General features: G+C 29.6%; 2 protein-coding genes across 2 annotated transcripts in view; one reads left to right on the top strand and one right to left on the bottom strand.

Annotated features, from left to right (window-relative positions):
* The first annotated feature begins 13,547 nt into the window (after positions 1-13,547).
* The window catches only part of LOC125827362 (GDP-Man:Man(3)GlcNAc(2)-PP-Dol alpha-1,2-mannosyltransferase), a 267,662-nt gene continuing 258,851 nt past the window's right edge, over positions 13,548-22,358 (top strand). The window contains exon 1 of the mRNA XM_049506668.1: positions 13,548-13,556. The gene's annotated coding sequence lies outside the window, so the exon portion shown is untranslated. The remainder of the gene's footprint in view (positions 13,557-22,358) is intronic.
* Positions 19,062-20,926, bottom strand: LOC125827356 (aldehyde oxidase GLOX). Its single transcript, XM_049506663.1, has one exon. It carries the CDS (start codon positions 20,836-20,838, stop codon positions 19,222-19,224), a length of 1,617 nt encoding a protein of 538 aa, XP_049362620.1. The 5' UTR covers positions 20,839-20,926; the 3' UTR covers positions 19,062-19,221.

Raw genomic sequence — 22,358 nt, 5'->3', positions numbered from 1 at the left:
CAAATATATTAAATTATCTTTTAATTTTGTAGCTTTAAACATGTCACGTGAAAAACTGAAATTAAAATGTTACGAAAAAAGGAAAGAGGACATTTTTTTTGAAACAGACTAAAAATTAAAGGAAGTCATTATTTTTGAAACATAGGGAGTATTTTCTTTATTTTATATTATTTGACCATTATTAACGTAATATATCATTTAAGAGAATTATAATTAAAATTGTATTTCATAAATTTTGTTTTTATATAGAATTGATATAGGAAAAAAGTAGAATAAAACCTAGTCATATACATGACTTACTTCTAGCCTCTAGGGTAGATAGATGATGGCCAAATTGACACACTAACATGTTCTACCGTTCTTTTACGAACTACAAAGTCACTTTCTTTGCAGAGTTCCACTTGACCAATAAATGCAAGTGTGGGGTCTGCTCTTCCTTTAACAAAACTTACTACATGGGAATGTGCAACCTCTTTCTCCCTGCTAATTATTGCCTCAGCTTAACCCCCAAAATATTTTCTTATATTTGGTTCATCCGTCTCATTTTAGGTGACATCATTTAGTTCGATATGATATATAAGAAAAAGAAATTTGAAACTTGTAATTTAAAAGGGTATTTAAATAATGTCATCGTAAATCATTTTATCAAGTAGTGATGTACAACTCACGATGGTCAATTGGATATTCTTCGTCAATATATTATATATATTAAATTTTGAATTTGCTTAACAAAATTTTTAGCTTCACTAGTATGACATTAAGGATAAAAAAATAATCTGAAATTAAATTATTTATAATTATAATAAGGTACATTCACTATAGGACCAACTATAATGGAAGTGATGCCATATAAAATGGAACTATAAAATTTGTGTGGTAATAATTGTTGAGATAATAAGTATATATGTAATTAGGGATGGCAATTCGTTCGGTTCGTTTAAGTTTGGGCGGATTATTGATCTATTTATTCATTAGCTTATCCATTTCAACCCATTAAACATTGAGTTTATATGTAACCCGAATTGACTCATGAAAAATCTTGTCAAAATATTATTTTTTTAAAAAAACTTTTTTTCAATATAGAAAACCTTTTTTTGTTCAATTTGACAATAAAGAAAAAAAATTATTTTATTAAGTACTAAATAGTTTAAAAGAACAAATAAAACAATTAAGCTTAATAAAAATTGGATTGGGTTGAGTCTTGACCCATAATGTAACCAATTTCCTAACTCATTTTGATCCAACCCATTTTGAACCAAGCAAGTTTGGATTGGTTTGAATCTTGATCTGATTATTGTCTTAACTCATTATGATCCGCTCAAATTTGACTCAATCCGCCCAACTAATTATTTGTTTTGTGACAAAGATGACTATTCAAAATTAAGATTTAAATATTATACGTTTGTGAACAATGCGTTTAAAACACAATTTGTTAAGTCGTACTGTGTTTTGTAATTTCTTATGTTTATTTTTTGGTAGGGTTACATGTTTTGTAAAGCATATGGTGTACATTAATTTGACAAATTTAGTGGTTGAAACAGTTAAAAGGAAATAGCTCTAACACTGTACGTCAACAGAATCCAATAATTGATTACCTAAATCATTTTAATTAGCTATACCCTATTAAATAAGTACGACTTGTAATTCTAACTTTTTGCTAGTGTGACTAGGACATGGTAACAAAACAGAAAATTATATTTTTCTCGTGATCATAAATCATAATTCGAATTTATTTAATTAGTTGATAAATGATGAGTAAATCTCTTTAATAATAATAGCAAACAAAAGTACATACCACTATTCATGATACAATATATCTGCAAGTCCATAAGTACTATCACAAAGAAATATAACGAATAATGTCATGCATGCAAATATCCAAACTTATATTTTATCTTTTTGGCTGCCCTCTCTCGGGCCTCGTCTGGATCTTGATCCAGCCTATTACGAGAATTCCGTATCTAACAATCCAATCTACAATCGATCTCAAAAGAAACATAATTCTTTTTTTTTATTTAAAATTGACACTTGATTTTTGCCTTAAATTGTTAAAGAAAAAAAAAACAAACGTTATCCCAGATATCTTTTTCCATAAAGGTTTGTCCTTGGTTGTGAGTTGTGACCATCTATGTTGCTCGGACTTTTCAAAAATGTCAATTGGTACGTGTCGATTTCAAAGTAGTGTATTTTTGGAGAATTCGATATGGGTGCGGCATCGAGAGTGAAGAGTCCGCGCTACTAAGGTGACCATCAAATACTAAAATAATTTCAAAATAAAAAAATAAGAGATATTGCCAATAAAATTAAAAAATAAGATAATAATAATACAAAAAAAAATTACATCATTAAACTCTGATTTTCATCGTTCATAACTTCTTATCTACGATCACGTATCGTATCAACAATATGTTTCGATTCAATGAATGTGCAGTTAATTAAAGCGAGGTGGTGCGTGGGTCTGTCCAAAATAACAGGAAAAATTCACAAAAAGCAAAGTTGCATGCATATAATTGCGTTTGCGTGTTATAACTGTTTTAAGTTAAAAGGCAGAGTATAAAATTCTCGTGACTCTTTTCCAAATTTATTTACTCACAGTACTTCAATCTGACTCACTCACTCCATGACAATTTAGAAATGCACAATAACAAATTAAAGTTTTTTGTTTTTTTCGATTTTAATTTATTTATCTTAATTTAACGATATATGAAACTTAAGAAATTAAAAAAGAATTAATATATATATATATATATATATATATATATATATATCTTAATTTTTTAGTCATATATATGTCATGTGAAAACTAAATAATGACATACCAAATTTTAAAAAAAAAGATATTTAAAAAAAAAACTAACGGGAAAAATTAGACAAACAAAATGAAACAGATGAACTTGTAAGTTTTATTTGGATTAAATAAATGAAGTTGTGACAATTCTTATCAGCTAACACTATAAAAAAATGATCTTTAGCAACAGTTAATCATCGACAATAGTTTAATTAACGCTAAATATATATTAACACTCTTTGTAAATCTCCCTAAAGCTTATAGCGACATTAGATCCAATAACAATTAACTACTGTCAGTAAAAAAAAATTAACACTCTTTGTTAATATGTTTATATTTATTATGGATAAAAAAAGGCTTAAGTCATTTACGGCTCCTTAAAATTGTTCGCATAATTCACTTAGACACCTCAACTAAAGGTTGTACCTATTGAACACCTCTACCCTTCAATACATGTGCCTATTTAATATTTTTTGATGACATGGCATTATAAGTGCAATACACAATTAAGAGGGGCGTGAAGCCAAAAAAATCTTTTTATGAACCAATAAAAAATGAACACGTCAACAAAAGAAAAATCATAATACGAACATAATTTTTTTTAAAGAAAAAATGGCAGTTCTTCCCCAATTCATCTTTCCCAATGGGACATTTCAATTCAATAGTATTACTTAGAACCCTCGTCCACCATCCCTTTTCCACCATCGACACACCCCTTTCTCAAATAATCCATCATTCTTTTTTTCTAGCATCATTCTGCCATTATCAATATCATGGTTATTGTTATCCTCATCGAAAAAACATTAATTAAATAAATAACCAGTCAAAACTCAATAAATCAAAAGAGCTTATTGATAAAGATTTTCATTTGAGTTGTGGAAAAGAATTTCATCAAAAACAAAAATTAAATTGAGTTTAAAAATAATTTCGGCGAAACTCCATTTTTTCCGACAAAACTAATACGAATATGAAATTATTTTCTTTAAAATGGTTAAAGAGTTCAAAAGGTGGAGTGAGGATGATTATCAGAGTGAACGTGGTTTTAACCGACCACCCTTGTGTGTGCTTTGGCAGAAGAAAAAATGGGGAAGAATGGATGTCGGGGGTGGGTGCGTTGTTCTGGGCTTCTGCAAAGAAGAAAAGGGAAAGAAAGGTTTTTTTTTTGCTGAAAACATAGCTTTTAGAGTAGGGAAAAGAATATGCGAACTTTCAAAAAAGACTCATTTATGCCATCCGTTAAAAGTTTGGCTCATCTATGCCATTACCGTTTAAGAAAAGGCTCATTCATGCCATTATTTTTTAACGGTGGTTTTGAAAACCATTTTTTACACGTGGCCAATTATAATTCGGCAACGTCATTATTTTTTTTATAATAAAAAATTAAAATTCTGAACAAATATTTTAACTGTGGTTTTGCAAAACCATTTTTTACACGTGGCCAATTATAATTCGGCCACGTCATTATTTCTTTTATAATTAAAAATCAAAATTCTGAAAATAATGACGTGGCCGAATTATAATTGGCCACGTGTAAAAAATGATTTTGCAAAATCACCGTTAAAAAATAATGGCAGGAATGAGCCTTTTCTTAAACAGTAATGGCATAGATGAGCCAAACTTTTAACGGATGACATAAATGAGCCTTTTCTGAAAGTTCGATGGCATATTTGAGTTTTTTCCCTTTAGAGTATTTCCTATATTATAGGCCCAATACCACGTGTCATTTTTCATTAGTTATTATGCCACTGGCGAGTTTATGACACAATCTCTAATTTTTGTTTATTGTCAAAAAATGCTCGATAGATATTTTTTTTACTAATAAAGGTGTTTAGTTGGAACAAACCTAAGATAAGGTGTCCAAGTGGAATATGCGAACAACTTTAAGGGGTAGCAGATGACTTAAGCCATAAAATTTTTTCTTTTACCTAATTTGTCAAATTTAGGTACTCTCTCTGTCCCTATTTACTTGTTTACTTTTGAATTGACACATCTAATAAGAAAACAATTAATGACATAATGAGTTTACCATTTTACCCCTATTAATTATGAAGTGGATGAAAAGTTCTACATTTTTCAAAGTAATTAGTCATTTAATTGAGGGTATAATAGGTAAAAAAAATTATCATTTCTTGATTTGTCAAAATGAATAAGTAATTAGGGATAACTATAAAAGGAAAAGTGGACAAGTAATTAGTGACAGAGGGAGTACAACTTAGAAATGCACAATAACGATCTAATTTACAAGGGAAACTTCCTCCAACGATTTTGCACTTGTTCGAATTTGGAAGAAAGGATGAGAACAAAGAGGAAAGTGATCGACATGATATATATGTTTACTTGGTTGGCTTGTGATGAGACATCCAAGAGAAATTTAATATCAATACATTTCTATCAAATCGTACAAAAATAATTCTTAACATAACATAAAATATCAGATAAAATATAACGTATTTATACCTTATCAAGGATATGACCAGGAGTAAAAAAATATACTAAAAGAAAACAGCATTTTAGAAAAAATATTTACACATCAAATTAATATGATGTGGTTGTTATTTTACACTTTCACACGTCAAATGTCATTTGTAATCACTTGGGTAATTAAGACAAATTATTATTTGAGTAGATGACCATTATTAAAAAGTTAATTACAGGGGTATTTTTGGATCAAGTTTAGTTTAAGAGAAGTTTGATTAAAACACGTCAAATTCAAAGGGATTTTTAAGTATTACTTATATCAGTATAAAACTTAAATTCTAAATCTACAAAGCGTGTAATATATAAAAGTCAGTGTAAATTTTTTATAAGTAAAAAAAAACTACTCAATTTTATCTAAAAATAACAAAAAATTATTAGGAAAAAGTAACAGAGACATTTTGTAGTATATTTGGGCAAAATAAATGACTTTTAAGAGATAGTAAAATGATGTGATGGTGAGCAGTGAACACTATCTTAGCTGTCTCTGCAGCCTTAAGACATATCAAGTCCGACGTTGTCCTTTTATATTCTGATTTACATGATACAATTTAATTCGTTTTTATAATTATAATATTTAAATCAGCAGACATGTATTATTTTTTTTAACAAAAAATACAAAAAAAAATTGTTAATCGAGTTAGGATAAATAAAACTTTTTCTTATCTAGTTAACATTTTTTGAATTTGAACTTAAAATCTCATACATAGGAAATTCAAAGTTCATATATATAATATAAACTAAAAATAAAAAATATTTTATGTATATTATGCAAAAATAATTTGAAGAGAAGTATTGGAAATATTCCTAAATTTTGCGCGATCTATTAGTTTCATTCTGAAATTATTGACAGTCTTAAAAACATCAATTTATTTTATTAACTGAATTTAAATACACCTCCAATCTTGCAACATAGGTGAAATACACAACCCTAAATTCTTATCAAGTTTAGGAGTGTTTTCAACACTTCTCTCGACTTTTTATTAAGAATTCGTGCTCGTAAAAGAGTTTGAGACCACTTGTTATGTCATGTGGCAGATCGGAGGTATATCTAAGTTTAGTTAGTCAAATAAAATAGTATTTTTAAGGTTGTCAATAGTTCAGGAATGAAACTAATAATTTACCATAAGTTCATAATTATTTTCAATATTTTTCTCTTTTTGTTATCAAGAAAATTTGTATAAACACTCTCGTTTCGTCCAATCAAATTCTAGAAATTCTAAATTCGTCTGTGTGATGCACATATATATGTTTGAGTCAAAAGCAAATGCTGACTACTGAGCTAAGGTCAGAGAAAAGAGAAATCTTTTGCTTGTTGTAGAATAGGAAAATTTAAAGAAGGAGATGCCGTAATAGTATAGTAGTAAATAAACCCCCGTGTTTGCCGAACGCTTGATGCACTACACTACTGTGTGTCAGTCCTTTCTACTTTCACCAAAAGTAGCATTGCACATGGTAATATTAGCTAGCCTCTAATCATAGATTTTTAAATATTATTTGGATGAAGTTTTATTTATGTGTTTGGGTTTTTTTTTTTTTTTTTTTAAATCCTCCCTAGGAGATCTAATCTCTTTTTGCTCCATTTATGATTCGAACTCGCAATTTTTGAATTGAAAGTGAGGGTTGCTTACCATTCGAACAATTCTCTCTCTTCATTATGTGTTTGGTTATAGTATTTGAAAAACATATTTCACTTTTTTAAAAAATATGATTCATATTCATAAGTTTTTAAAAACTATCATTACTTCCACAACAAATCTATTGGATCTTCGTTGCAACAAATAATAAGTAATGTCCATGATACTGGAGCAATGTGATAGTTTGGAGTGAGAGCAACAAGCATCGTTTCATATATCGTGAAGTAGATAAAACACGTGACTTTGTTACCCTGAATCGATTGTTCATCATTTTCATCAACAACCATATCATTACTTTCATGTTCACTGAATATTTTATCACTGCTTTGGTGTTCACGTAAAAAATTATGTAATACAATGCAAACAACTACTATAGAAGATGTTTTTTGTAAAACACAAAAGTTTGGGGTAGAATTTGAATTTTTAAAAGCTCTCAAATAATGAGTTGGCCCAAACACTAGTTTTTTCTAGTATTTGAGAATTTGGGTTATTTGCCAAGAATAATGACAAATTGTTTGGACAAATATATTTGTTAAATTTTTCCCCAAATTTTACTTGAAAATTTTACGACCAAACGGGTCCTTAATTAAACTAATCCTAACGTAACAGGAATAATATATTCTTTTACCCTAGTAAGACTACAATTCCTAAATAATCACAAATTAACATAATTACCGCATTTACATTTATAATCACCTTCTAATGGCCCTCATAGTTCTTTTGGAACTTTGGTGTATTTTGCATGTTTTGATTCTTTTTGTAACTTCTTTATTATCATTTTTGACTTGTGAGATATGTGGTGCAATTTTCGAAGTGATTAGATGAATATCGAATAACATTTTTAATTTTGAAGGTATAAAATTTAAGAAGAAATTTGATCAAAATCAACATTTTAAGTAAACGAGATCAAGTTCGCGTTCTGACAACTCAATTAAGGTGATTATTTATTAGGTTGTGTGGTTTGCACGAATTCTGAAGCGTTCAAACGTGATTTGAGTCATTCATTGGAATTCTAGTGTTTTGCATTAGTTAAGGTTGACCATAGTTAACATTTAATCAAGACACCTTAGACTGGTGATTTAATAATTCCGATAACGTGTTATATTCTAAATCAGCATTTGTTTTGTTTCTATGGGGTTACAAATGATTTTTTAATTCTAAATCAGTATAGTTTCTTAATTTCTTAATTCTCCCCTGGAACAAACCTAAGGAAGATTTAACCATGTAAGGTGAATATCAGAGGCGGAGCAAGCTAAGGTGGGGGTTCGTGGGTTCAGACGAATTCAGTAGCTTTTCCGTAGATCTTATATTTGTAATCGAAAGTTAAATAAATATATATGTATACTAACTTGTAAACCCCTAACAAAATTGACTGATGACTCCGTGGTAAGGAAGGGATCATGAAAATATTTTTCATGCTAGAGTTGTAGATTCAAAAAAATTGAACTCAGAACTCTTTATCCTGGCTCTACCTCTAGTGGATATATTGGAAGTGCCCCCACAATTACAAGACTAAATAATGGGCAAAAAATGTTTGCAAAAGGCAATGTTTGATGCTGATAGCCAACAACTAGGCTTGATTGAAACATTGAAAGGTCTTGAATTTCCTCTAGTGACCATTTGCAGACAGCACCCATGAAAACAAAAACATTTAGTTAACTTAATTCATACTACCCCAGTCAGAGTATGACACAACCTTAAATGATAAATCTCTATTTTGTCCTACTTAAATGATAATAAAATTTCAGCAATAACAAAGATAATAATTATAGTAGTGTTCTATAGCTATAGTATTGTTATTTGCGCTCCATAGCTATATTTTGTTTGCTATAGAGCCTCTAAATTGTATAAATCACGGCGCTAATTCGTATGTGTCTATTAAAATTGTGTTTGTATATTTGTTTCAATTTGTATATGTATATGCTCATGTTCTTTGTGTTAGCCTTGTCAAATTGTATGTGTATACAAATATATAAATCCCAACTGAATGGCAAGAAAAGCAAAACATTAGCTGTGAAATAGAATTAAATAAAACAATAGTTATAGCATTTAATTTGATTTATATGCTTGCTATTATGTACCATTTTACCTAATTAAAATACAAAATTCCATCGCAAATTTTTCCGTGGGTATTTCAACAGAAATATGTCTGAAAAAAATGGTGATTTTTTAATAGAGCAAACTACCTAAATCCCACTACTTTGGACCATAATTACATGAAATTCCGGTAGATTTTCAAATTACTTTTTATACCATTTTTTTCAGTCGGATACATGAATTAAAAGTGGTTAGATACGTGTATCTATCAGAATTAAAAGGAAGAGATACATTATTTAATTAATTTCAATTAAATAGTGTAACTTAATTCCATGATTAAAGAAGTAAAATATGGGGATTTAACAAATATACAGATTTGGTGGATCAATTCATATCAATTCTTACAGGTTTTTGAAAAAATACTAAATCACACAGATTAATAGATCTGGTGTTGTAAACTTCGTCTTCTTCACCGATTCATTCCTTTGAATCCTAAATTTTCAAAGTTTTTTTTTTTCAAATTGCGAATTTAACCATATTGTTAAGGTATTCAGATTCGTGGATCTCCGAAATCGATTACGAAAATTATAGAATTGATGGAATACTATTGAGAGGGATGCAACCTACAGTGATTTCGTCGATGGTATTTCAACACAACTAGAAATCGATTGTTCACTCAAAAGAATGGAGATAAGATACACGATGGAAGACAATGTAACTCCAATGGAAATTCGAAACGAGATGTGCATGAGATTTTTTATGGAATTGAAAAGACGTCAATCTAATTGCAGGTTGTATCCATTGTACATAACAACGAAAGAGCAAAATTTTGGATGCAACAACATTGGTGAAATATCTTTTGACCAAGATACATCCATTGTTGAAGTTGGAGGTGAAGTTGGAAGTGACGTTGGGACAATGGTGAAATATACTATTGTGGCTATAATGCAAAATTATTAAATTAGACAATTGATTTCAATTCAAGGTTACAAGATTAGATAAGAAGAGATTAGTCATATTCGTTGTTTTGTTGGATACATGATGTGTATGTTTTTGTATATTTTAGAAGCATAAATGTGTCATAAGTTAGTGTATCTCGGATAAATAAAGTGTATCTTGGACAAAATATTGTATGTGTCATGTTAAGAGAGTAAAAATCTAATGTTGAAGAGTGATAAAGGTTTTTGTAGCATGAATATTTTATAGTGTGTATCTCGGACAAATGAAATGTATCTCGAACAAATTAAGTGTATTTCGGATGTATACATCATCATTGTTAAAATAAAATGATTGAATGCTGATGAGTAATAACGGTTTATGTAGCATTAATATTTTGTTGAGCATGTATCTTAGATAATAAGTTATCACTAGGGGTGGGCGTTCGGTTCTTCTGTTCGGTTTAATCAAATTTCAGTTCGATATTCGGTTTTAGAAAAGTGTGCACCATATTTCAAACCAAACTAGATCGGTTCGGTGTTTTTAAATCGGTTTTTCGGTGTCAACAAAAATAAAAAGAGAATATGATAAAGTAACAATTGTTATTCAATTCACACTTCAAACTTCAAAATAACAACTAACCATCTAACAATAGAAGGTAAGAGCATCAATTTGTTGTTCTCACTTCAAAGTAAAAACATAAAATGATAAAATCATAAAGTAGAAAGTAGAAACACCAAGTTGCTGCTCAAACTTGAATTAAATTGAGCTTTGTTTAGTTTAGACTTTAGGTCTTTATGGTTTACTAGTTTGTTATTAAGATTTTTGCTATTTAAGTTTAGGATCTAAATATAAAAATTGAAATGGGCCAATTAAGTAAAGTTAAAAATTAAGTAATATAATAAATACTTTTAAATTTATTTAATAAAATTTCGATTCTTCGGTGCACCTTAGTTTCGGGAACCTTACACTGAACTCCGAACCGAAGAACCGAAGTTCCGAAAAAAAAAACCCAACACCGAACTGAAACACCGAAGAACCGACACAGAAGAATCGAATTTTTTCGGTTCGGTTCGATTTTTCGGTATTTATGCCCACCCCTAGTTATCATAGATAAATGAAAAAATTGTCATAATTTAATAGTGTGTATCTCGGACAGATAATTTAACAAGATTCATACTATTTTGTGAATTATAAGCCATTAAAATAGTATGAAGAACTAACAAATTCAACCAATGAAAAATCTCTAAATTTGAACTTTGAAACTACTATATCTTTGAATCAGATACATGAAGATGGTGTCAAACAAAGATACATTAGTTGGTTAAAAAAGTAGTACAAACAAATATGTATTGAGTTGGTTGAGAAGAAGGGGGTAATGGAGGATGAAGGAGAATAACGTGTAGAAGTGGGTTGAGATACAAGGGAGATGTGTGATTGGAGAGGGAAACTATTGTGTTGAAGAGAGAGAAACGGATTTGAAATTTTGAATTGTAAAAGTCTCAATAATTAAGGAGGTATAATCTTAGGATACCTATTAATTACCATATTTAATAGGATTGTATATCTGATTTAATTTTTTAAAATATATGGTATAATTATTAAAAAATGGTATTATATGTAATATTGTTAAACTAGTGGTAAAATATGTATTTATGGTATGGAAGTATGTTTAGATAAGTAGTATTTCCTTTTTAGGAATATGCCTATTCATGGTTAGATTTGTTACGGTCATCGACTTGATAATAGATTCTTAGCTCAAGTTGGACAGTATTTTTACGGTTTGGGCCTGCGTACCATATTTGCTTAACAGCCCATCCCGTGAAAATAGGCTGGTAGAATAGTAAATGGGCCAAGTATTTGTTTAAGGCCCAAGAAGATGTGGTCTATTTACTATTGTCATAAAGCTATATTGGTAGCAAAAACCAAAGGAGAATGTATACCTCGAAGTTGATTTGATGTGAATTTAAGAAACAAAGAAATGTTGATTAGCTTAGATAAGTTTTTGAAAGTATCGATAAGTTATATATATATATATATATATATATATATATATATATATATATATAGTACTAGACTACTAACCTTGTTTGTTTAGTGATATCGTTTTTTTCTATTTTCTTTCACATTCGATATTTCTTACTTGATCCATGTTGACTTATTCATCTTAGTAGTTTATTTTACTGAACTAACTTTATTTATCATCCTTTGAAAATCTAAATAAAGTATCTTTTCTTGTGAATGTACCAACTTGTGCTTAATTAGTTATTTAATTGAGATTCTATATTCCAAACAGAAGGCATCATCACATATATTTTCTTAAGGGATCACAAAGTGATCTTTGCATCGCTATCTTTTTATTAAATAATTTCCAACTATTTTTTACTTCGAATCCACGCTAAATAATGTTCATCCCTTTTAACCAAACGAAATTGTGATTATTTTTGCCTTTGTTTGTTGTAAGGGGGAACTTTCCATTATTACATCTTCCTAATTCCTAATAAAGTTTTCATTTTTGGAAATTGATACTCATTATTAATCATATAGGAGAGAAACATTATACATTATTGAAATTACAAAAAAATATTAGATATCATAAAATATTCATGACAAAAATTCATTTTGACTCAAACTAGACTGCAATTTGAGTTCAATTGATCTAATTGAATCTACTCTTTTTAATTTTAAAAGTGAAATTTATTGATTGATGGAAAATAAAGATTGAAACTACTATAACAACACACCACTAGAATTCCATAAACGTGGTCTATGGAGGGTAAGAGTGTACACAAACTTTACCACTATCTCATAGAGGTTAGAGATTATTTGCGAAAGACCCTTGGCTCGAGTGCAGTAAATCCAAGTAAAAAGCAGAAGAAAACAATATAGAAAACATAGCAACTAACATGGTGAACCAATAATAGTAGAATAACATAGTAAACAATTGACGATGCAAGATATCAAAAGTAAAAACTACAATAATACCAGGTATAACAGGAACAAAAAGGCAAATATTATATGAAAAGTCTAGTATTTTGATAACCCCTAACTACCTACTAACTGTCTATCACTATCCCCGATCTCCATATCTAAGGTCATGTCTTTCATAAGTTGAAGAGATGTCATATTATGTCTAATCGATCACCTCTCTCCAATACTTCTTCGGTTTACCTCTACCTCTCCTTAATCCCTCTATATACAACCTCTCACTCCTCTTCACTAGGACATCCGTACATCGCCTCTTCAACTATTGCTTTTAAATATTAATCCTTCTTTTGTGCAGGGACAAATCTAAGAAGGAGCGAGTGTATTCATATATCCGAACCTTATCACAATAAATTACATTGTATATATAATATATTTTTTAAAAGTATATATAGAGATTTTGAATCACTTGAACATAACGCCAGAGGTTGTCTCAGTGATTAAGAGATCCAATATTCATTTTGAGGTTTCAAATTAAAGCTAAATCCTAGGCACTAGATTTTTGTTTTTTCATATCTTTTAATGAAAATTCTGAATCTACCACTACTTCTTCGGACATGTTTGACTCGACTAATTTAATCCTATGTTACACATGTTTGCAATTGGTCACATTTACAAAATCAAATATACGAGAGGTCAAAATATTTCAATTTAATATTCCTAATTTTTTTTATTGGAAAAGTAAAAAGGGAAGATTGGTTTATATAAAGTGCATGAAAAAGATACTTTCCAATTGATTTTTTTTTTTTAATTTTAAAAAAGAAGGTATCAAAAGATGCTAGATAAGACATAAATATATGCAAAGGTTGCTGATAATGGGCACTCTCATGTGCCTAAACAGAAAACACTAAAGTCTAAAGCCACCTATCAATTTCCTGCTGGGACATGATGAGCATGACAATAATGTAAAAAGGCCAAAAGGGGTTTCATTGATTTATCTATTCCATCCTAACCATCATATTATTTTGTCTAATCAATGTTTATAATATGCGTGTATATTATTTGGTTTTTGGCCCTAAGCAAATAGAAGTATCTTCTCTTTTCTTTTTCACATTATGTCCGATGCTCACATTAAAATTTAGGCCTAAAATTTATTTATTTTGAATTTGAGCCGTGCAAAATTTTATTCGGGGAAGAAATGGAAATATCTTGGATGTACATTGTATAGTTTTACTAATAACAAGACATCTCATTCGTTGGTTTATTTTATCCAACTAAATGCATGTGTTAGGCTCTTATTATCTGGGGTGGAAATAAAAATCTTTGCCTTGTAAGTTAAATTTTTTAAAATTTTGAATTCATTAGATATTTAACAGATTCATATCTATTCTATATTATAATTATAATAAAATTGTATATGTAAAAATTTATGCTTCATATCAGAAATACGGAGTTTAAGTAAGTTTGATAGTTCAAAGTTCCATTACATCCACATTACCACACCAAAAAGAGTGAGTTTGACCATATGACCTCCAAATGAAATATTTATTCATATATTTACATTAGAGATAGAATAATTTAATTTTAAAAGTAATAAGTAATTAAAATATAATTCATATCACTTCAATAGGGACCATCTTAAAAGATTTAAATATTTATAAATAGCAAAATAATACCGTGAGAGAAGAATGAAAAGAATTCTCTTTTTTTTTTTTTAGGCTTTGCATTGTTTCTCTTGTTAGTTGTTATAATTTACAACTGTTTTTCATTCTTTATATATGAAATTGTTGCACTTGAGTCGAGGGTCTATCATCGGAAACAAACGCTCTATCTCACGAGATAGTAGTAAAGTTCGCGTACATCACATCCTTTTCAGATCCTACTTATGAAATTTCATTGAATATGTTGTTATTGTTGTTACATATTAATAAGACCTCAAACTCTATATTGTCGTGTGTCTGTGTAAATCAAATACTCCTAGTTTTTAGAAAAAAAAGACAAAAATAAACTCCCTAATTTACTATGCTTTACGATAAACAAATACTGCTAGTTTGTATGTAGATATATCTATTGGAATTTTTACACATAGAATTTAACAATTTTACACAATTTTGCTCGTGCAATTTTACCTTTTCTAGTAGATATACATAAATTATACAATAATTATATACATACTATACATATATCATATACATGCTAATTATTTTAGTTTCAACAGTTGAGTGGACGTTTATTTAGATTATTTTTTAAAAAAATGACCTATTTTATTTATTTAATAAAGCCATTATATAATGTGTAATCAATGTATGCTCATCCATGTATATATACATTATGCACTAGTTATATATTCAGTAAACAAAAAATTGACAATTATACCACTATCATTCCAAGCGAGTGAAATTTTCTTAACCGACTTGCTATAACTTTTAAGATCCTCAAGCGTTAGACAAGTAATAGGAAATATTAAGTGGTCAGATTGTTTTACACTTAATCAAATGTTTTGGATTGGAGTCCGAGTATGTATCCTGTAATACATAATCCGAATTTAATTAGGACTTCGCTACGAACTTTAAAATCAGAGTAAAAACCAAAAACAATAATAGGAAATATTCATAGCTTTTAAGAAGAGCATTTAATTATTCAAGTACACTAATGAAATAGAATGCAAATAATCATGTGATTCATAAGAATGGTCTTAAAAATGAATGAATTTAAACTTTTGAACATGTTTGTTTAATGATTAATATTTTTTATTTTAAAGATTTGTCCATAAAATAAGTAGGAATCAAACATTTAAGACGGGTAAACCGGGTGTTTACATCAATTCAATACATGCATGCCATTTGTTTAAATTTATAGTTCATTTTACTTAACCATAATTAATTTACATGTGTTTTACTTCATTAAATCACGTAATAATGAAAATTGCACTGACTTGGTGTAAACACCCGATGCGGGTAAATTTTTTCCTTTAAGACTGTTCATTATAAAAATTTAGGCTAATTTTCTATAGGCCAAACACATATACCACTCCTTTAATTTGTTTCTGAATTTTATTTTGGCACCATAGCTCAATCTTGTTTCACTTTAACACATCAATTCATTTTTTTTTAATATACCATTTAAATACAAATAGAGATATGAAATGGACTTGGAGAATTAAAATAGAATAAAATTGAGTTGAAGTGCTAAAATAAAATTTAAAGACAAGAGATTGAATATATATTAGGCATTTCCTATTCACAATCATTGAAACTTCAACTAGCCGTTGTAGCAAATGGATTACAATTCAAAAATATAATCTTCTGGTTGAATTGACTTATTTTAAATATTTTAAAGCTAAAATAACTTTGAAACAATTCTATAGTGTTAAATAATTTTAAAAAAATATTTATAAACACTTAATTATAAGCTAAAATAACAAAATATAAGTCAAAATCCATAAATTAGAAAACCAATCCAAACAGGGTGTCAATTGCATATCTCAAAATATAAGTTGCTGATGATTCCGAATTGATTTTATACAATAATTATATACATACTATACATATATCATATACATGCTAATTATTTTAGTTTCAACAGTTGAGTGGACGTTTATTTAGGTTACTTTTTTTTAAAAAAATGACCTATTTTATTTATTTAATAAAGCCATTATATAATGTGTAATCAATGTATGATCATCCATGTATATATACATTATACACTAGTTATATATTGAGTAAACAAAGAATTGACAATTATACCACTATCATTCCAAGCGAGTGAAATTTTCTTAACCGACTTGCTATAAATTTTAAGATCCTCAAGCGTTAGACAAGTAATAGGAAATATTAAGTGGTCAGACTGTTTTATCTTTAATCAAATATTTCGGATTGGAGCCTGAATATGTATCATGTAGTACACAATCCAAATTTAATTAGGGCTTCACTACGAACTCTAAAATCAAAGTAAAAACGAAAAACAATAATAGAAAATATTCATAGCTTTTAAGAAGAGTATTAATTATTCAAGTACACTAATGAAATAGAATGGAAATAATCATGTGATTCATAAGAATGGTCTTAAAAATGAATGAATTTAAACTTTTGAACATGTTTGTTTAATGAATAATATTTTTGATTTTAAAGATTTGTCCATCAAATAAGTAGGAATCAAACATTTAAGACTATTCATTGTAAAGATTTAGGCTAATTTTCTATAGGCCAAACACATATACCACTCCTTTAATTTGTTTCTGAATTTTATTTTGGCACTCTAGCTTAATCTTGTTTTATTTTAATACATAAATTCCATTTTTTTTTAAATATAGCATTTAAATACAAATAGAGATATGAAATGGACTTGGAGAATTAAAATTGAGTTAAAATGCAAAAATAAAATTTAAAGACAAGAGATTAAATATATATTTGGCCTTTTCTATACACAATCATTGAAACTTCAACTAGCCGTTGTAGCAAATGGATTACAATTCAAAAATATAATCTTCTGATTGGATTGGCTTATTTTAAATATTTTTAAGCTAAAATAACTTTGAAACAATTCTATAGTGTTAAAAATTTTAAAAAAATATTTATAAACACTTAATTATAAGCTAAAATAACAAAATATAAGTCAAAATCCATAAATTAGAAAACCAATCCAAAGAGGGTGTCAATTACATTCCTTTCATTTCTTTATTATAATAATCATAACTCCACCTACTTTTTTCTAAATAATTTCCGGTCTTCCACTAACCTTCTCCATAATGTTTCTAAAGGTGCATGTTTTCAATTTTCATTAAAAAAAATTCATATGTATTTAATTTAGTATTCATTTTGAATTACGATTAATTTAAATTTGCATAGAAAAAAATCCACTTTAAGATTAGATCAAAATTGACTCTACTTTTAAGACTCATACTCAAACTTTCTAATTAAAAATTAAAAAAAAATACTTATAATTTCTCTATGATATCTGTGTTAGCTAATCTATACATATTTAAAAAGTTCCCCATAAAAGTATTATAAATCATGCTATATACGCTTGAAGGAAAATATCAAATGATTTTCAATATATCTCTTAATATTATTGTCACTTTTCTCAATGTTGTTTTCATTTATTTCATAAAACAACAAAAATAGAACTATTTTATTTTATTGGAACTTTTAAATTCAATCAAGCTTTTACAAGTAGTAAAAGGAAGAAATAACACCAACAAGGATTGTGATGGAGGGGTAAATATTCTTTCATCTATGATTAAACGTCTCGAGATCGACTCCTTAAAATTCGGAGTCATCTTTGTTAATAAGTGTTTTACCCCAATATGGGACTTCTGAGAGTCGCATTTGTTAGAAAACGTATTACCGTTAGTACAAAATTTCTCAACACGAATTCGAATTTGATTAGACTCTGAAAATCAGACACCAGATTGAAAACCAAAAACCCAAAAAAAGAGAAAAAAATAATATACATAAAACTATAAGGGCTCGTTTGGTGTGAGGGATTAGAAATAATAGTGATGGAATAAGGAAATAGTGATGGGATAAAAAAAAAATTATGTTGTTTGGTTGGCAAGTCCGGGATAACTTATCCCGGGATTAATAATTAGTACCGGGATAAGTTATCCCTCCCCATGGGTGGTATAGTAATCCCGGGATAACTTATCCCGAGATAGAATAGGTAAATGACAAATATGTCCCTTTAAATCCTTTTTATATATCATTTTTTACATTTATGTATATTTACATTTTTTTTAATACCATGTATAATAATATTTACTACTCCTTATTTTTATGATAATTATACATATTTTTCTATTAAAAAATTATACTATATAAATATAATTTTTATTTATGAATTTATTTGACTAATTCTTATGTTTATTTTATTTTGATTTCTCATAAATTTTCTTCTCTTTAATAAACTTAAGAGGAAAGTTCTATTTTTAAGCTAAATAAGAAAAAAGTTATATTTTTAAATACACATGGTACTTATCATAGGAATACATAAACAAAAATATTTAAGTTAAAAAAAATAAAAGTTTTATTTTAAAAAATGAATAACTAAAGCTCACAAAGAAAAATTTAAAAAGTTTAAATAAAGTGAAGGGTAATTTTGTAAACAAACAACTTGTTCTTAAAATTTATCAATATATATTGTTTTGAATATAACAAACCAAACACTCAATAAGAAATAATCCCAGGACAACTTATCCCATCATAACTAATCCCAACATAACTTATCCCAACATAACTTATCCCATCATAACTCATATTCAAACCAAACGACCCCTAAAGTGCTTGTGCTTTATATTATCTTTCCAATTTATTTGAAATGATAAAATAAAATAATAGACTCTTGTAGTCTCATTCAGACTTTAAAGAGTCTAAAATATATTTGTATATATAAAAACTAAATAAAAATTGTAAATATAAAAAAGTTTCAAACAACTAGCTGGACCCATCGTGCCACACTTGGCACTCCTTGGTTTACAGCAAATACCATGTAATATCCCGGCGGCGCCACCTTCCCGTCCGGCGGTGCTGTACATCCGATCCTATATTTACCGGCATCATCGGGAATCGCGCTCGTTACTTTCAATTTCACAAGCCTTTGCCCTTGTGAAAACGAATGTGTTGAAAATGGAGCACTCGCTAAATTCACTTCAATAATCCCAACCACCGGCAGCTCCACCGTCACCGCCACCCCAAAATCCTCACCGTATTTGAGCTTTTCCGGCGATTCCACTATTACTGGTCGGAGATTTGCTCTGTCTGCTGATAAATACTCCGGAGAAAACGCTTCGATCCTTAATTCCGTCGGAAATTCCACCGCGAACTTGTAAAAAAAATGTGGGTTGCTTCCGGCGAGCAAGATCCGACCGTCCGGAAGCAAATTGGCTGTGGAGTGATACATTCTTGGAACTGTACCGGGATTCAAGGTCATGAATCGGAGTCCTAAGGGTTCATTTGGTCTGTATAAAACTGGGTTTAAACATGGATTTGACGCCATTTCGAAACCTTGAGTTCCTGCTTGAGCTCCATTAATGATAAGAATTTCTCCGGTTGGTAACATCACCATATCACCCATGATTCTCGCAAAGGGCATATCTTCCATTTCCCAAACTGGGTTTTCTCCGGTCGCTTCAATTCTACCACAACTACCATGTGCAGGGGTATCTGTGCTCCTCTGTAAATAAGCCCCAAATTGAGCTCCACCACAAATAACAATGGTGGCAGAGGAAAAATCCTCTGTTAGCGCCAACATAGCTGATGATCCTGCTGATGGGTAGTTTCTTGGACCACCGTCGAGTATTGGGTAATCTCTTACTATTTTATTCGCCGTAAAATCATACATAACCGCTTTATTGTTGGCGAAAATGAAGAGATGTCCATTGGGTAGCAAATGAACATAAGGATAAAGATTATCATGTTGTCTATCTTCAGCTTGAGTTAAGAAAGGGAATTCAACCGCTCCGGTTTCTCTCGGTGGAAAATACTCGACACTACTAGCAGCACGGCCGCCGACAATTATGATTTCTCCGGTGGGTAGTATCTGATTAGTGGAATACCATCTTCCTTCTGAAAGCTGAACATTTTGAAGTTCTTCCCAATCACAAACAGAGCTAGAAGATTCACACGGAGTGAATTTCCTGAATTTCCGGAACCCATCAAGATCACCGCCGGTATGAAGAAGCGTACCGTCGGGGAGAAATTGACCAGAAGAACACCAAGTGTCGGTGAGGATCATAAGAGGTCGAACTGAATTCGTTTCCAAATCAAGAAGAACAGAGTGAGCATAACAGTCTTTTTTCAAAATGGGATCATTGGGATCGTTACGGCAATGGTGAGGAGGGAGTCTTTTCCGGGAAGGACCGATGTCGGTGCGGTCGAGGAGTACAACGGTGTTGTAATGGGTGACGGCGGTGTGCATGGAAGCAATTCCGGCGTCAGGGACAAGGAGTTCCCACGTGCCGGGGAGGTCGGCACGTGAGGGAACGGTGAAGAAATGGATAAGGAAGATGAAGAAGAAGAGGAATAGAAAGTTCGAAGTCGCCATTAGACTGAGTTGAGTTGAAGTTGAAGTTGAAAGAGTGTTGGTGTCAATGTCTAAATACACCAAAAAGAAACAGAGTATGAGGATTTTATGAGTTAATGACTTACTAAAAAACAGAGCATATGTCATAAAAGTATATATTACTTTATTTAGATGTTTGGATTATGTCATTAAAGAACTTAAATATATAGTAGTAAATATTTTATATATTAGGGAAGAGATTAATTACTATCCACCCATGTTAGGACAAGAAAATTATATGGGAAATACTTCTTAATATATTCATATATTGTTAATATTTAAATAAAAATATTAGAAGTATTATATGGTTACTTGAATTCTAAATTAATTATACAAGTTTCTTTAGGATTTTTACTTTGACTTACCAAAAAATTTTAAAAAAATTCTTTCAAGCTTTGTTCGTCATTATTTTCATGCAGTCTCTCCAACAACACCATTGAAGCAATTGACCTATATTATTGAAGCAATTTGAGACAATTATCAATGGTAACTTTTTTCTCATAAAAAAACTATTCATAACTTATTTGAATCATAAACTGGCATTTAATTGAAATAGATCAAATTCGAATGGCTAAAATAAAATAAATTTTGTTAGCTCGTACATTCAAGCTTGTCAACCTGTTAATTAGATCACAGATCATATAAGATAAAAGCCCAATATTAGCTAAATCAAGAAATTGATATAGGTTTTGTTCTCAAACAAATCTAAAATTTAATTCAATTTCAAAAATTAGTTCAGGAACTACTCGACATCAAGTCCCTCATCCCACCATTGATTGTGACTCAACAATATCGTTACTTTTAATGTCTATAGAAAAGGAGGCACTTTATTAAGAGCTAATATAATATGTGTATTGATATTCTCTTAACATTCTTTGGCATCGGCATCTAATCATGATAATATGTATTGAGTTCACAAGGTGTGACAAATAAAGCAGAAAGTTAAGATTTTTGCTTTGATGTTCAATATGTCACATATAGGGGTGGAGAGAAAGGGGAATTTTGCTTTATGGCTATTGTAAGAACACTATATAGGAAAGCATGGAATGTAGCATGTGGTTATGTAATGCAATGTTTGGCCAAAAAGAAAGGATATGTAGTAAAAGGAGTGGACTCTATTTAATGGAGTAAAGATATCAAACATTAGTTGGGGTGACGGGTGATACCGATCCATTCATAATTAAAGATCTCGAGTTTGAGTCTTGACAATGGAACAAATCCATTTGGGAGCATCATATCCAAATATAGACCATGCAGTGCGCGATTCAAATTTTGTTGGATGTCTAATGCGGGCTCTGGACACTGAATGGAAAAAAGAAAGAAGATGTACTGAATGTATCTTAATGCTTTTATTGTGTATTGGCTTCCATGTGAAGAAAATGATACCTTTCCTTTTTAACCATTTCTTACTTTAGCTTTCATGACTTTTAATTGCTAAATTTCTACTTTCTTTTGATATTTGATATTTCTATTTGTTAATATCTCATGTCCCATTTGCAGCC

This window comes from Solanum verrucosum, unplaced genomic scaffold, assembly GCF_900185275.1.
Source record: "Solanum verrucosum unplaced genomic scaffold, falcon-dt-bn FXZP01000138.1, whole genome shotgun sequence".
Classification (NCBI taxonomy): domain Eukaryota; kingdom Viridiplantae; phylum Streptophyta; class Magnoliopsida; order Solanales; family Solanaceae; genus Solanum; species Solanum verrucosum.
This window is presented reverse-complemented; position numbering and strand designations above follow the sequence as displayed.

What these genes read in the sequence shown, in the direction of transcription:
- LOC125827356 (XM_049506663.1), bottom strand. Translation starts at nt 20,838, where the DNA reads ATGGCGACTTCGAACTTTCTATTCCTCTTCTTCTTCATCTTCCTTATC.